This window comes from Alligator mississippiensis, chromosome 1 (assembly GCF_030867095.1).
Source record: "Alligator mississippiensis isolate rAllMis1 chromosome 1, rAllMis1, whole genome shotgun sequence".
In the NCBI taxonomy this organism is placed as follows: domain Eukaryota; kingdom Metazoa; phylum Chordata; order Crocodylia; family Alligatoridae; genus Alligator; species Alligator mississippiensis.
Genome location: NC_081824.1, coordinates 175,786,376 through 175,798,660, shown reverse-complemented (window position 1 = coordinate 175,798,660; position 12,285 = coordinate 175,786,376). Strand labels below are relative to the sequence as shown.

The 12,285-nt window shown below is 40.2% G+C and overlaps 1 protein-coding gene across 1 annotated transcript in view; it reads right to left on the bottom strand.

Annotated features, from left to right (window-relative positions):
• Positions 1-1,940: 1,940 nt before the first annotated feature.
• The window catches only part of BABAM2 (BRISC and BRCA1 A complex member 2), a 302,496-nt gene continuing 292,151 nt past the window's right edge, over positions 1,941-12,285 (bottom strand). Inside the window, exon 12 of the mRNA XM_014598025.3 lies at positions 1,941-2,691. Within this exon, the coding sequence (XP_014453511.1) occupies positions 2,628-2,691 (64 nt within the window). The 3' untranslated portion in view covers positions 1,941-2,627. The remainder of the gene's footprint in view (positions 2,692-12,285) is intronic.

Genomic DNA, 12,285 nt, shown 5'->3' with positions numbered 1-12,285 from the left:
CAAGTGGCCACCCAGCGCCGAGATAAAAAGGCCCGGCAGGAAGGAAGCCGGGGGAACAGGAAGAGGAGTTCCCACCTGGCTCAGAGAGGTTGAAGATGACCGAGCGGCCGGCAGCAAAGGAGATGTGGTGGCACCCCAGAGGGGAAACCACGGGAGACAAAGCGGGCCAGCTAGGGCCCAGCGAGTCACCTATGAGACCGGCGTGGGCAGAGGCCAGCAGCAGTGGTGATTGGGACACTGGCAAAGACAACGGAGCCCAAACCTGGATGCAGACAATGGGCAACAGGTACCGAAACTGGGAAGGGGGCAACCCATCAAGGGGACCTGAAGCCTGGGCAGAGGCCGACATCCCGTGAACCAGGGAACACTGAAGGGCGGCGGTCGATGCTCAGTGCCAGTACCATCTGTAGCCCACAGCCACAGCCCTTAAGAAACTGAGTGTTAGTGAGGGCCAGAACACCAGCCCTGACGGATAACATCACAATTGGCGTTAGGCGGGGTGTAGGGGAGGTGGAACCCTGAGAAACAATAATCACGAGGCTGACCAAGGGAGAGTACTGGGGAGATGGGATCAAACATCTTCCTCCTGCTAAAAGAACCAATCAACACTAAAGATGTAGCAGGCGAGACCCCTGGGGGAGCTGACCCAAGGCCGCTCCCAGTAGCCTGGCCATGCAACCCAGAAGGCGACGGTGAGGTTCGAAGGAGATCCAGACGTGCAACGCTCAGGGGGAGAGGCATGGAAAGCTACAGCTGGGATCCTGAGTCTCTGGTGGAGGGGGAGCTCTGCTCATGCCACACTGCAGTCAGTTGGCATGGGCTCTGGTGAATGGGGGCTTTTGCTGTGCCACGCTGCAGCTGAATAGTAGGCCACCTACTTATGACTGAAGTTGGGTCATTCCAGCCCCCCTGCCAGAAAATGTTGCCAACCCCTTTTCCATACATGCTTTGTAATAACTTTCCATAACTGTTACTAGGTTTTATTTTGCCTTCAGCAGACCAACATGGTGCGCATGTAAGGGGAAAGTTATCTGAAGGCCCTTGCAGGCTGTTTATACACCTCACTTGATACATCAGTAATCCTAGGGTATTGGTCAGAGGATAGACTCCGTTACCTTTTCTGCAGACTTGAAGAAAGGATTCTGACGTAGCCATGACTTCTATTTGGTCTTCAATTCCTGACTGACTGAGCTTTTCAGTCATATACGGGGAAACTTTTTCTTCATTTTTTTCTTCTTTGCATAAATTTGTTAGGGAAGATACTTTTCAGGTACAAACCCAATTAGAAGAATTTGTTAATTTAGAAAGAGCACATGGATTCCTTGGTCATATATTCCTCTTGTAAAGAATAGGTTTCTTTAAAAAAAACCCAGTTATGTGTACACAAGGGTAATACTGCCAATCAAATAGTTTTATATGATTCTATTAAGATAGGCAGCTACTATATGGTGATATATTAACTTCCAAATGGATGTTTTAGCAGAGCTTCATCAACTCTGTACCATTTGTTTAGTTCTGTACCACTTAGGAGAAGCAAGGCACTTTTTCCACATGACATTTATAACAACATATGAACTTTATTTTATTCCATGCTGGAAAGTACCCTGTCTATTTACAATTAATTTGGGAAGTGACACCATTAAGAGTCAGCTAGATCTGGCCTTCCATAACATATCACAGGAAGGGGAAGATGAGTGGTTGGGATTCTGCATTTACCATTTCTGTATTAGGAAAAACGATGTCTTCTTTTTCTTTTCAAAAAGTAAATGTGCTGATTCTAACTGCAAGTCTTCGATTAAATACACTCACAGCTGTATTACTATAACTGTTACCTACAAAGCTGTAGGTCTATGAAGGAGGTTTGTTTTGTCAACTTAACTTACACAGTTGGTGACTGAACTTTTAATACTAAAGCAACAGACTTTTCTTAGCAATAATGATGAATATTAATTAACCACCTTAAACTTTATTGCTTAAACTAACCAACAACATAAGGACACTGCATTCAATACATGATGAACTTTCAACTGTGATGTTAAAAAATGTTGTTAACATTAAACTCACTTGAAAGGCACTGTGTAAATTGCATGACTCACATCCATACGTGTATGGATAAGAACCATAAATATAGGCAAATGTCAGAGGCAGAATATGGCACTATATAGTCCACGAGGCATTCTAGTATGTATGGCAGTTACATGTTCTTAGGATACGCTGAAAAATAGTAACTCAAACATACAAAGGCTCAGAAAATGGAGAACATTGCTTAGAAAGAAAAATTACACCACTGCCTGAAAGACAAGCATTTCTGAAACAGGGCATCACATAGGACATTACTGTCACAGGAAAATGGTATCATATCTAAACACTTTTTAAAAAATTTAATCCGGTGGACATATAAAGAAATGGTGATAGTAGAAGAGAACGAGGGAAGTAATATCAAATATTTAGGGTAAAGTTAGCCAGATAAGGTCCTTCGTTTCACAGATCCGATGAAATCTGTAGTAATCAAAACCATTCCAGCAGCAAAAAGCACATATAGATGTTCCAACCCACTTCCAGGAGGTCCTCTTGTGTGCATGTGGATGTAAGAATCTATCTGGCACCATCTCAAAGTCTGGTGTTTCCTAGAGTTTTCCATTGGCAAATGCTGCCTCCTGGAACTGAGGTACAAATGTTTTGAAATAAGCCCTGGTGGGAAAAAGAAAGCTAATGGTTAGCAAGGAACAAACTCAGAACGTGCGTGTATGTGCATGTGTGCGTGTACGTACGTGTGTGCATGAGTTTGCCCTGTCCATATTTAAGAACCAAGAAAACAAAAAACCCCAGGAAGCAAAAGTTAGCCAAATCCATGCTTAGATACACAAATAAATGGCCTGATTTTCAGAAGTCTGAGTAAATCGCTATGTTTCCACCTTTTAATTTCAGCAGTGACTATTTTTTGATAGATTGATTACAGTCACATACAACATTTTTAATGTGGTCAATACTAATGTCCTCCTCTTGTACCAGAGAAACTCTAGATTCCATTTTTTATTTCAAATTGTATATATCCCAGAAATCCTTTAGTCTTTCAGCCAAAATATTTTCTAGGGCATTTCAGTGAATCATTCACAACTGTTCCCCTTTTACCCCTTTTTCTTTGTATTTTAATTCCTTTAGTTTTGATATAGCAGTATTTTAGATCCAGAGATAGTGATGAACACTGGAAAATGGGGTTACGTCACTGGCTGTGGCATTATATATTTGATATTCCACATTTGAAGCCCAACGTACATTAGTTGAATTTATTCAGTTTTTGAAAAAGCTTCATATGTGGCACCTCTGACGCAAACAAGTCACTTAGAGGAAGTCAAAGTATTGGAAATGGATAAGCTCTTTATTTGCCTTTTTTCAGGAACTTGTACGAAATACAAGGTTCACAGAGATGGTAAAACAGTTTATATTAGCTTCATTTTATTCTCCATAATGAATAAATACTAACACTTTAAATGGTCTGTAACTCCATACTTGCTACTCAAAAGAAAAGTTTTCTGAGAAAGTTTGAAATTCTGATGAATCAGTCTATAAATTAGGGTGTTAGTTTCACTATCTTTAAAATGAACTGAGTAGCTTTTTTAGCCTATAAAATGAGTCTATTTTAGGCTGGTTTGTAAAATAACTTTGGGTTTATTGCACTCCATCCCTCAAATCTGTACCAACAGCAGACATATTAATTCTGAAATGATATGCTGCTCAAAATAACTTGGTTGCAAGGGATGTTAAAGGCAGTTAAGTTTTAGTTCTACCATTCGGTGCTTTTACGTATTGATCATTCTCCAAATACTGAACTCTTAACCTTTTCTTTCCTATTTTAAATCTACTTTTCAGTCTGTATCACACAGTATTTTCTTGGTGCATTTCTGAAATAAGATGCAGTGAACATTATTTACAGGTATTGCTTATGTCTACTGGTATGAAAACAATAAATGCCAAGAATTCCAGGGATTTCATCAGGCACACAGACATGCTGAATATCTCCACAGTCAATCAAGATATCTAATTTCATAACATGGGCAGAAGACCTAGCTGCCACTCAACCTCAATTACTCCTCCCTCAGGCTTGAGATAGTACATGCTGTAAGATCAGAAAAGGGAAACCTCTTCATCTGCTTGTGACAATGTGCCTGATAGACTCATTAAGGTGCAGTAACAATAAACTTGCATAAGATGTGTAAAGCTACATGACATGCTGACCAAAGGCCAGATGAGCAGTGTAAAGGAGGAGTATCATAAATGGCTTGGGGAATTTAGCATTGTATATTGGACCTAAGAATGATCATGAAACAAGAGAGAACATTAGCCAATTTGATGTTTTATAAAGTACAGAGAAGCTCTTGGGCTAAGTACAAACAGTCAAAAGCCAGAGGCTGAATTGATTCAGTCCTTGCATGTTAGGCTAAGTTGTGTAAACTGAACTGAGAAGCAAGTGAAAAGACATTCACTTTTGATTCCAGAAATGCAGGCACATGCCTGCAGTGGCCCAGGTCAGAAGCTGGGGAACCTCTCTGCTTGGCTGGAGAGGACAGCTTGGGGCAAGGCTAGCCTGCCCACCCTTCAAAGAGGGACTTGCAGGGGAGGTGCAAAGCATCATGGGATGCCAGGGGAATGTGAGTTAATTTGACTCTGAAGAGGATTTGGGACAGAAGTTCAATAGACCAATTTAACCTAAATCAGTTAAGTCTGATACTATATCCATTCAGGTTTATCTTAAACCGACTGGTGTTGGCCATTTTGAAAGCAGTTTGTGTGAATGAACTTCTGTTGTGTTACAGATCTGAACCAGTTTCTGATCACTTATACCAGTTTATGTGTAATTTTTGTCCCTAGCCTTGATGCACAAAATTCTGATGCAGCTTTTAGGACTGTTTGCAAAATGACTGCATCTACGGGCACTCAACACTCACATATGTATGTGTAAAGCAGATACATGTGTCATCATCTGATCTACATGAGCAGCTATGGGTTTTGTACTTTTTCATGGTTAACGTTTGAAAATATAGCCTATTGCAATGTCATGGCCAGTTTGGCACCATGGGTCTCTCTCACATTTTGTCAATTGCAGTATCTCTGTCATACACTTAGTAGTTCTCTCTGTGTTACTCGGCTTAATATTGAATTATATTTCCTTTGCTTGCTTCATTTAAATGGATTCTTCATTCCCCTTTGATGGATTCTCTGTAGAATCTCCTCCTATATTTGCTCCCTTCTTCGCCACCTCTAGTTCCGATAATCCAACAAAAAACCTTTCCTTTCTAAACAAGTTTTCAATCTGATGGACATAAAAGAAAGTATTTCTATATTTTCTTTTATGAAATACACTTTCCCTAGAATCTCTAGTAATTGTGTTGTATTAATAACACAGCTGTATTAGCAACACAGTAACTGTATTACTTCTCAATTTGCTTGCTGCTGTGGCATGATTCTCAGAATGAAGCTAGTGAAACTAAGTACCTACTTCTCATGCCATCTTTATCTGCATTTAAACTTTTCCATCTTCTCACCGTGCTTGCATATATACTTATTCCTTCTGCTCCAATAGCAATTTCAACTCCTCCTTACAGTCTGACCCCCTGTACTATTTCAGCAAGAACATTACATCTTTGCTTGTTTAGATCCCACTTGGAGAGATTCCACAAGTTCACAAGTGAGTTCAGTACTTCACAACGGTAAACGTCCATGATTCTTTCCTATGGTTTTTTGGCTTGGCTTCTACTTTGTCATTTGTCTTATCCAGAATGAGATACAGGTAATAACAAAGACAATAACCCAGGATGTTTTTTTCCATCTGGGTATGCAAAATAAGAGAAATTATGAAAACTGACTTAAGTGGATGATTATTCATCATACTTTCAGTTGCTGAAGAAAGAGACAGGAAACCTGCAGAAATTCAGTAGTATCACACACTTAGTGCAATGAGATAAGATGGTTATTTTAGCTGAAGGATAGTGGACATAGTAGGGCAGGGAGACTTGAAACAGTGAGATGAAAAAAGGTTAAGGCCCTGGGGCAAATCAGTGTTTGAGCTCTGGGAACAGAAAGGAAATGCCAAATTTTAGATAGTTTAGCATCAGGACTTATCTAGAGCCCCTATATGGGGAGAGGAAAAAGGAAGGTGACAAACGATTCAGATTGTTAGAGCTGGTTGAAAATTTTTCTGCCAAAATGATTTTAACAGAAAATGTAGCTCCTGCAAAACTGAGTTTTGATTTTGGTGAAATGTTTCAATTTTTAATCAGAAAAAAAAAATGAAATAAAGTATTTGGTTTTGAGTTGATTTGACCTGACTTGAAACATTTTGGTTGTTGAACTGAACCTCAACAGGTTTCTTTTTGGTTACCTTGACATTATGCTATTAACCTCAAGTGACAGTGCTTTATGGAACCTGAAATCCAAGTATTTTATGTCCCCCATTCTCTCCTACAAGCTACAGCCTTCAAACCAGACTACACATCCCATGATATACTTGCAGTCTTCCATCACATCAAGCAATATGGTGCACTGTGGCAGTCATAACTGTAAAATATAAAAGGAAATGCAGTCTGACCCAGGAACTCAGACCACAGAGAAGAATAACAGCATTAGGCACAAACATAACTCTCACCCAGCATGATGTAGTTTAATATTAAACTGACTTGAAGCATAACACTTCAACATTTCCTGACCAGAATTTGTCAGACCTTTGTTCCGCAATTTTGATATTTTGACTTTTCCTCCCAACTTGGGACAAAACAAAAGTAAAAATATTTAAATGTTGTGTGAAATGGATATTTTGATTTTTATTTAGCTCTAGAGATTATTAACCCTCAGGAGCAGAAAGCTTCATGTCTTTGTCCACTGACACAGGTGAAGCATACTGAAATTCATGCAAACCTTTTAAGTTAATAATATAACACAGCTGAAGAATATGTTGCCCTACAGTAAGATGATAATGTCTGTATTATAGATTCAGTCTGAATTCTAAAGATTAATTTAAAGAAATGAAACCAAGTAAATGAAAGATGCTGTGCCAGTCTAAACTCTTTTTACCTAACAAACGGAAAGTGGGTTTTCCTCATGCTGATACAATTTGTTTTATATCGATCTGAATTTTAAAATGACATATAACCTTGCCTCCTGTACACACACACACACACACGCAACTACAGCATGTAACCAAGGTTTTTAAAGGGAGATTAACTTCCCATGATACCCAGTCATTTAAGTCCATTCATAAAAAATAACTTAGGGCTCTCAACAACTGTAAACTTCAAGTGTGCTATGTCACAAAAAATATTGAGCAAAGTATTGCACGGCTGTTACAAATGGCTTTTTTGTTGTTTTTACAATACTTGACTGTCTGATACTATTAACAGCTTCAAAAGTGTTTTGAAATCCTTCCCCTCCACACCCACCATATATCAGTTGTCTGATACTAGACAAGAGGGTGTTAAAAATAATGCAGTCATCCAGGTACCTGTTGAGTCACACTGAAGGTGCAAAAAACCTACTTTGAGACTGCTTGCTTTGTGGTTTCTCTCAGCTGAACCACATTGGGACTAGAGAGATTTTCTGAATTTTTTTCTTTCTGAGAAACAGTAAGTTCCCTTCTTTCCCTGATTTTACTTCCCCACCCCCTCAGTGGCTCTGTGTCATAATGACCTTACAGCAAGCTGAAGAGGAGTGGATAAAATGCTTCCTGGAGTGCAGTAAGACTGCTTTGTACAAAAGCGACAGATGTTCTCTCACGCAGGTGCTGAGAACAATGCCTCTGCAACCCTCTCTGAATGGTTTAGGTCTTAGCTTACACTCAGTGTAAAGAGTTTGCTACCTTTTCTGCTCAGAGTGGGTGTGTATCATCATACAAGCAGATGTCTAACTCTTCAATAAGTGTCTTACTATAAGAGCCTTTTGTTTTTGTTTCTTCAAATGGTCATTTTCCAAGTTCAAGGTAGAAAGTTATGGATTTTCTTTGGCACTCCAGAAAACAACACACATTCTCTGTATTTAACCAATATATATAGCTAATAGGGTACATTGAATTTCAGGTGCTATGCTCAAGGACGCTGCTGAGAGTAAACCACTTATCTTTTCTTCACTTTATTATCTACTAGAAAGAAAGTCTTGCTATTGCAAATAGTAAATATCTGAAAGAAGAAAGAATCAGATCGTTCAATGTTTACATGTTTTCTAGTGGTATAAAACAATGACAGTGGCACAAGACCTCAAGAACGTCATACAAAACCAATATATGTCCAAAGAGAATGGATTTGGATGTTGAAAACATACTTTGATTCAGAATTAACTTGCTATATGAGGTTTCACCCTAAATTTAGTATTATTCTAATGCAAATAAGTGTTAATTTTAAAATTTCAATGCCAGTCAACTTATAGCAAGACGATTTAATTTCACTTTGCTATCAGAAAGTGGTCTCTATTGACTTACAAAGAAGCTGTTTTACCTTGAGAGTCCAACACTAAAATCCTCTTTGAAGACTACACTTGAAACTGGTGAATTGTATTAATTTTCTATCAAGACTTCCACGCACTTATACTGAAAGTATGCTGTAATTATAATGTATGTTCTATTTCTTTTTTGGGGGTTCTTTTTGGTGTTATTTGTTTAATAATGTTCTTGTTACTAATGGATGTGCAATAGTGTTGAGAGATGGTCAGTAACTTTGGTTTCTATCAACAACCCTAATGTTCTCAAATGGCAAACCCAAACCCTAGAAAATGAGGATTCCAACTATGAGAAAAAGCCCCATACAATGCCATATTGACTATATAATTTCATTTCTTTGACTCAGATTCTCAGCAATACTAGGCAATCACGGGATGCATTTAAGGAGAGAGGAGGTGAAATCCTTTTTTTTTCTTTCTGTGTCTAGGATAAGAGCATCATTGAGTTGTGAATCATCCTCCAAAATCATGAAAAAGAATTCTAGCTGCAGAACAACAACCTTCTCTCATTGTAGGAATGTTTTTGTGCCAAGTTTTCTGATACTGATGGCCTCAAAGCCATCTATATTAGCAAGATTTGCCCTGACATTCTTCATCTGTGTCAACAATTCAAACTCCAATTGCCCTAGTGCCTTAGGGTGTTTATAGATGTGCTCCAGGAGGCGGCGGGTGCTTTAATTAGCAAGCCACACTAATTAAAAGTGTCTGACCGTCACATGTATCAGTCCCCGCACTGAAAAAATGGTGGTAGGGTACTCTGAACTAAAGCTTGTTTGATGAGTTTTACTTCAAAGTGGCCAACCATTATTTTGCAGTGTGGGGATGCTGATACATGCGACGCTGGAGGCTGCTGGAGCGCATTAATTTCCACACTCCAGCTGACTCGATTACAGACTGGAATTACAGTGTGTCGAAGCATCCTCCCTGAATGTGTGTAAGTGCCCTTACATGTCAAGAGATGATTTCAGGAAGAAAAATAAACAATTCTTGATGGTCAAAGCTTGGTTTCAAGGACTCTTCAATACCATTTTAAACTCACATTCAGAGCAGGGCCCTCACCACCAGCACTTTATTTTCTGTTTGGCACTGTTTCTTGACCTGAATCCATTCCCTAGAGATACACATGCTGTCATCACCTTTTCTAGACCACTGAATACCTGGACTTCTAGATTTCTTCCTGGAGCCAGCTTTGAGACAAATACCAGTTTTTACATATTATTATATCTGCATTTCAACTAAGTATGGTTTACACACTTTTATTTCCACCTACTGCAGATAGGGGTTAACATCTGCAGTAGACTCAACTATGGCACTTTAAAAAGTGTTAAGTCCTGTGCTTAGTGGTATTGTAAATCATGTTAGCTATGGTAATATGTTTAGGTACACACATGCACAAATAGAAAACCCTGTTCTTTAACCCATAGAAAAAATTGCATTTTTTCCCCGCAGCTAGCTTATTTAAACCTGTTGCATGTGGTTGCCTGCGTATTCTCTTTTAATGGTGGGAATGTCCACCCATAGCTCTATACCACCGTTTCAGAGGATCTGAGTTAAGGGGTGATGCCAGAGTTACTTTTGTGTCTTTGCAATGCTCAGTTGTCTGAACAATTCCTTGGGATTTTGAGTATGTTATATACAACAAAGCAACTGTCAGGCTACTGTTAATTATACCAAGAATTTCACCTCCTCTCTCCTTAGCTACATCCAGTGATTACTTGATATAGCTGAGTATCCGAATCAAAGAAATTAACTTGCATCTTAGACAATATGTCTGAATTTAGCCCAATAATTTATAAACAAATGGAACTGTCTCAAGTCAGTCCACTCTATTTGAAATTTTCATATGACAGATTAAGGAAAAGTCATTTTGTGCCACTTCCTTCCTTCTGGGTTCCAAATCTGTTACAAAAGATCCACGAGCTTCTTCAGGTTCATGAATCTGCAAAGTAAACTCTATGGGAAAGAGCTTATGAAACTGGCCTTCAGTGACCTGACAATGTAAGACACAGTGGGTAACCATATAGGGTGCAGACAGCAGTGACATTTTTTGAGTGATCTGGCTCCTGAAAGTGTTCTACAGCCATGTCATAACACACATTCACAGCTGCAGAGTGCTTTTAAAATGGCCAGTCATGTGAAAAATGAACCCTGGTTAAATCAAGTGTTACATTTAGGTGCTCAAAAGCTCAGTATCTTAAGGAAATTGTGTTCCCTCCAGGGTTAATTTTTTGCAGGGGGGGGGGGGGGGAAGGGACATGTCATGGGGACAGGGGAATGGGATACTGCCCAGCCCCCCTGCTTCAGCTGTTAGGGGGAAGGAGAGGGAGCTCCTGGCTGCTGCATGGCCAGAGCTGGGGGGGAGGGGTTGGAGAACAGGTCTGCTTTTCCTCATAGCCCCTCCAGCTACCCCAAATGGGATATTGGAAGAAGTTGGGGCAGGCCCCCGAGGTGAGGGGTTCCTGCCGTCCCCCACCCTCCGCTCTAGCCATTCAGCAGCTGGAAGCAGTTAGCATGGAGCTCCTGGCTGCTAAATGGCCAGAGCTGGGGGTGGGATACAACGGAGCCCCTCACCTCACAGGCTCAGCCTGGCTCCCCCAATACCCAGGTGGGGCGGGGACTCTGTTCCCCATCTCCCCCCAGTTCTGGTCATTCAGAAGATGGGAGCTCCCTCCCCTCCCCCTCCCTCACTGAGAGCCCCCAAGCTGGGGGGGAAGGGGCTGGGGGAGGCAGTTAAACAGCCTCCTGGGAGGCTGCTGAAGTGCCCCCAGCAGCTGGCCTGGGCCAGTACATGCTGGCGCCTGCCTCCCTCCGCCCCCACTCTCCCCTAGCCAACCTGTCTGTCAGGTCAGGGGAAGGTGGTGCAATCTAACTCATTACACTTTATGTAAAGTGCCATGAGTTAGAGCAGGGCCCTAATGTCTGTCTGCACCCATTAATGAAGATATATGGTTCAGACAATAAATGGGTATAGAACCTAATGCCTTCATTTAATGAAGAACCTAATATATTTACAAAATTATTTCAGGCAATTTATTCTCATATAGACTCTACACTCATAACAGTACCTGAATTAGTTAGCTATGTGCTTTACAAGAGGTGGATAAGGATGATGTATAAACCGTCCTTCAACAACATTAACTTGAACACCCTGAATTATTCACCCTGTTATATTAAGGTTGTTCTCATACACCTAACCTCAAGAATGCTGGTACATCTAACCACACTTGGTTGCAGATGCTCAGGCCATATTTTTCTCTGATCCCAAGTAAAATATTCTAATTACCAGGAAGAAACCCCGGTCAAAGATGACTGATCTTTCATAAATAAATTGGAGAGTTATGTTCCATCCTCTTCTAAGTCAATTATGTGAGAACAGAAACTAAAAAGGGCATAGGTTGAAGCAGAATAAAGCCCTGTGGCTTCTTAATTTCTTTGACCTATTCCTTCTAGACTAGAATTATTATGCTGCCACTTCTTAATACAATCACGGTACATAAATGAGGTCAGCAGTGAAGACATGTTAGAATTAAAAAAAGGGTCTCTAGACTCTATTAATGTCATGCAACTATTCCCTTTTACAAGTACAAAGTGGTGATCTTAGTACATCTTTGTATTTTTCTGTACTTGCTGTAGCTTGTTCTAAACAAAGAAAACTTGTTTTGAAATACTTAACACCCACAACAATCTGTTCTTGGGCACTTGACAAGAGGGCTTGTCCTTTCCTGACCACATGGGCATTGTCTGTCTGGTTGATTTTGTATAATTCCCAGTAATTAAGCTTGTGTTTAAAAGGCATGTACATAT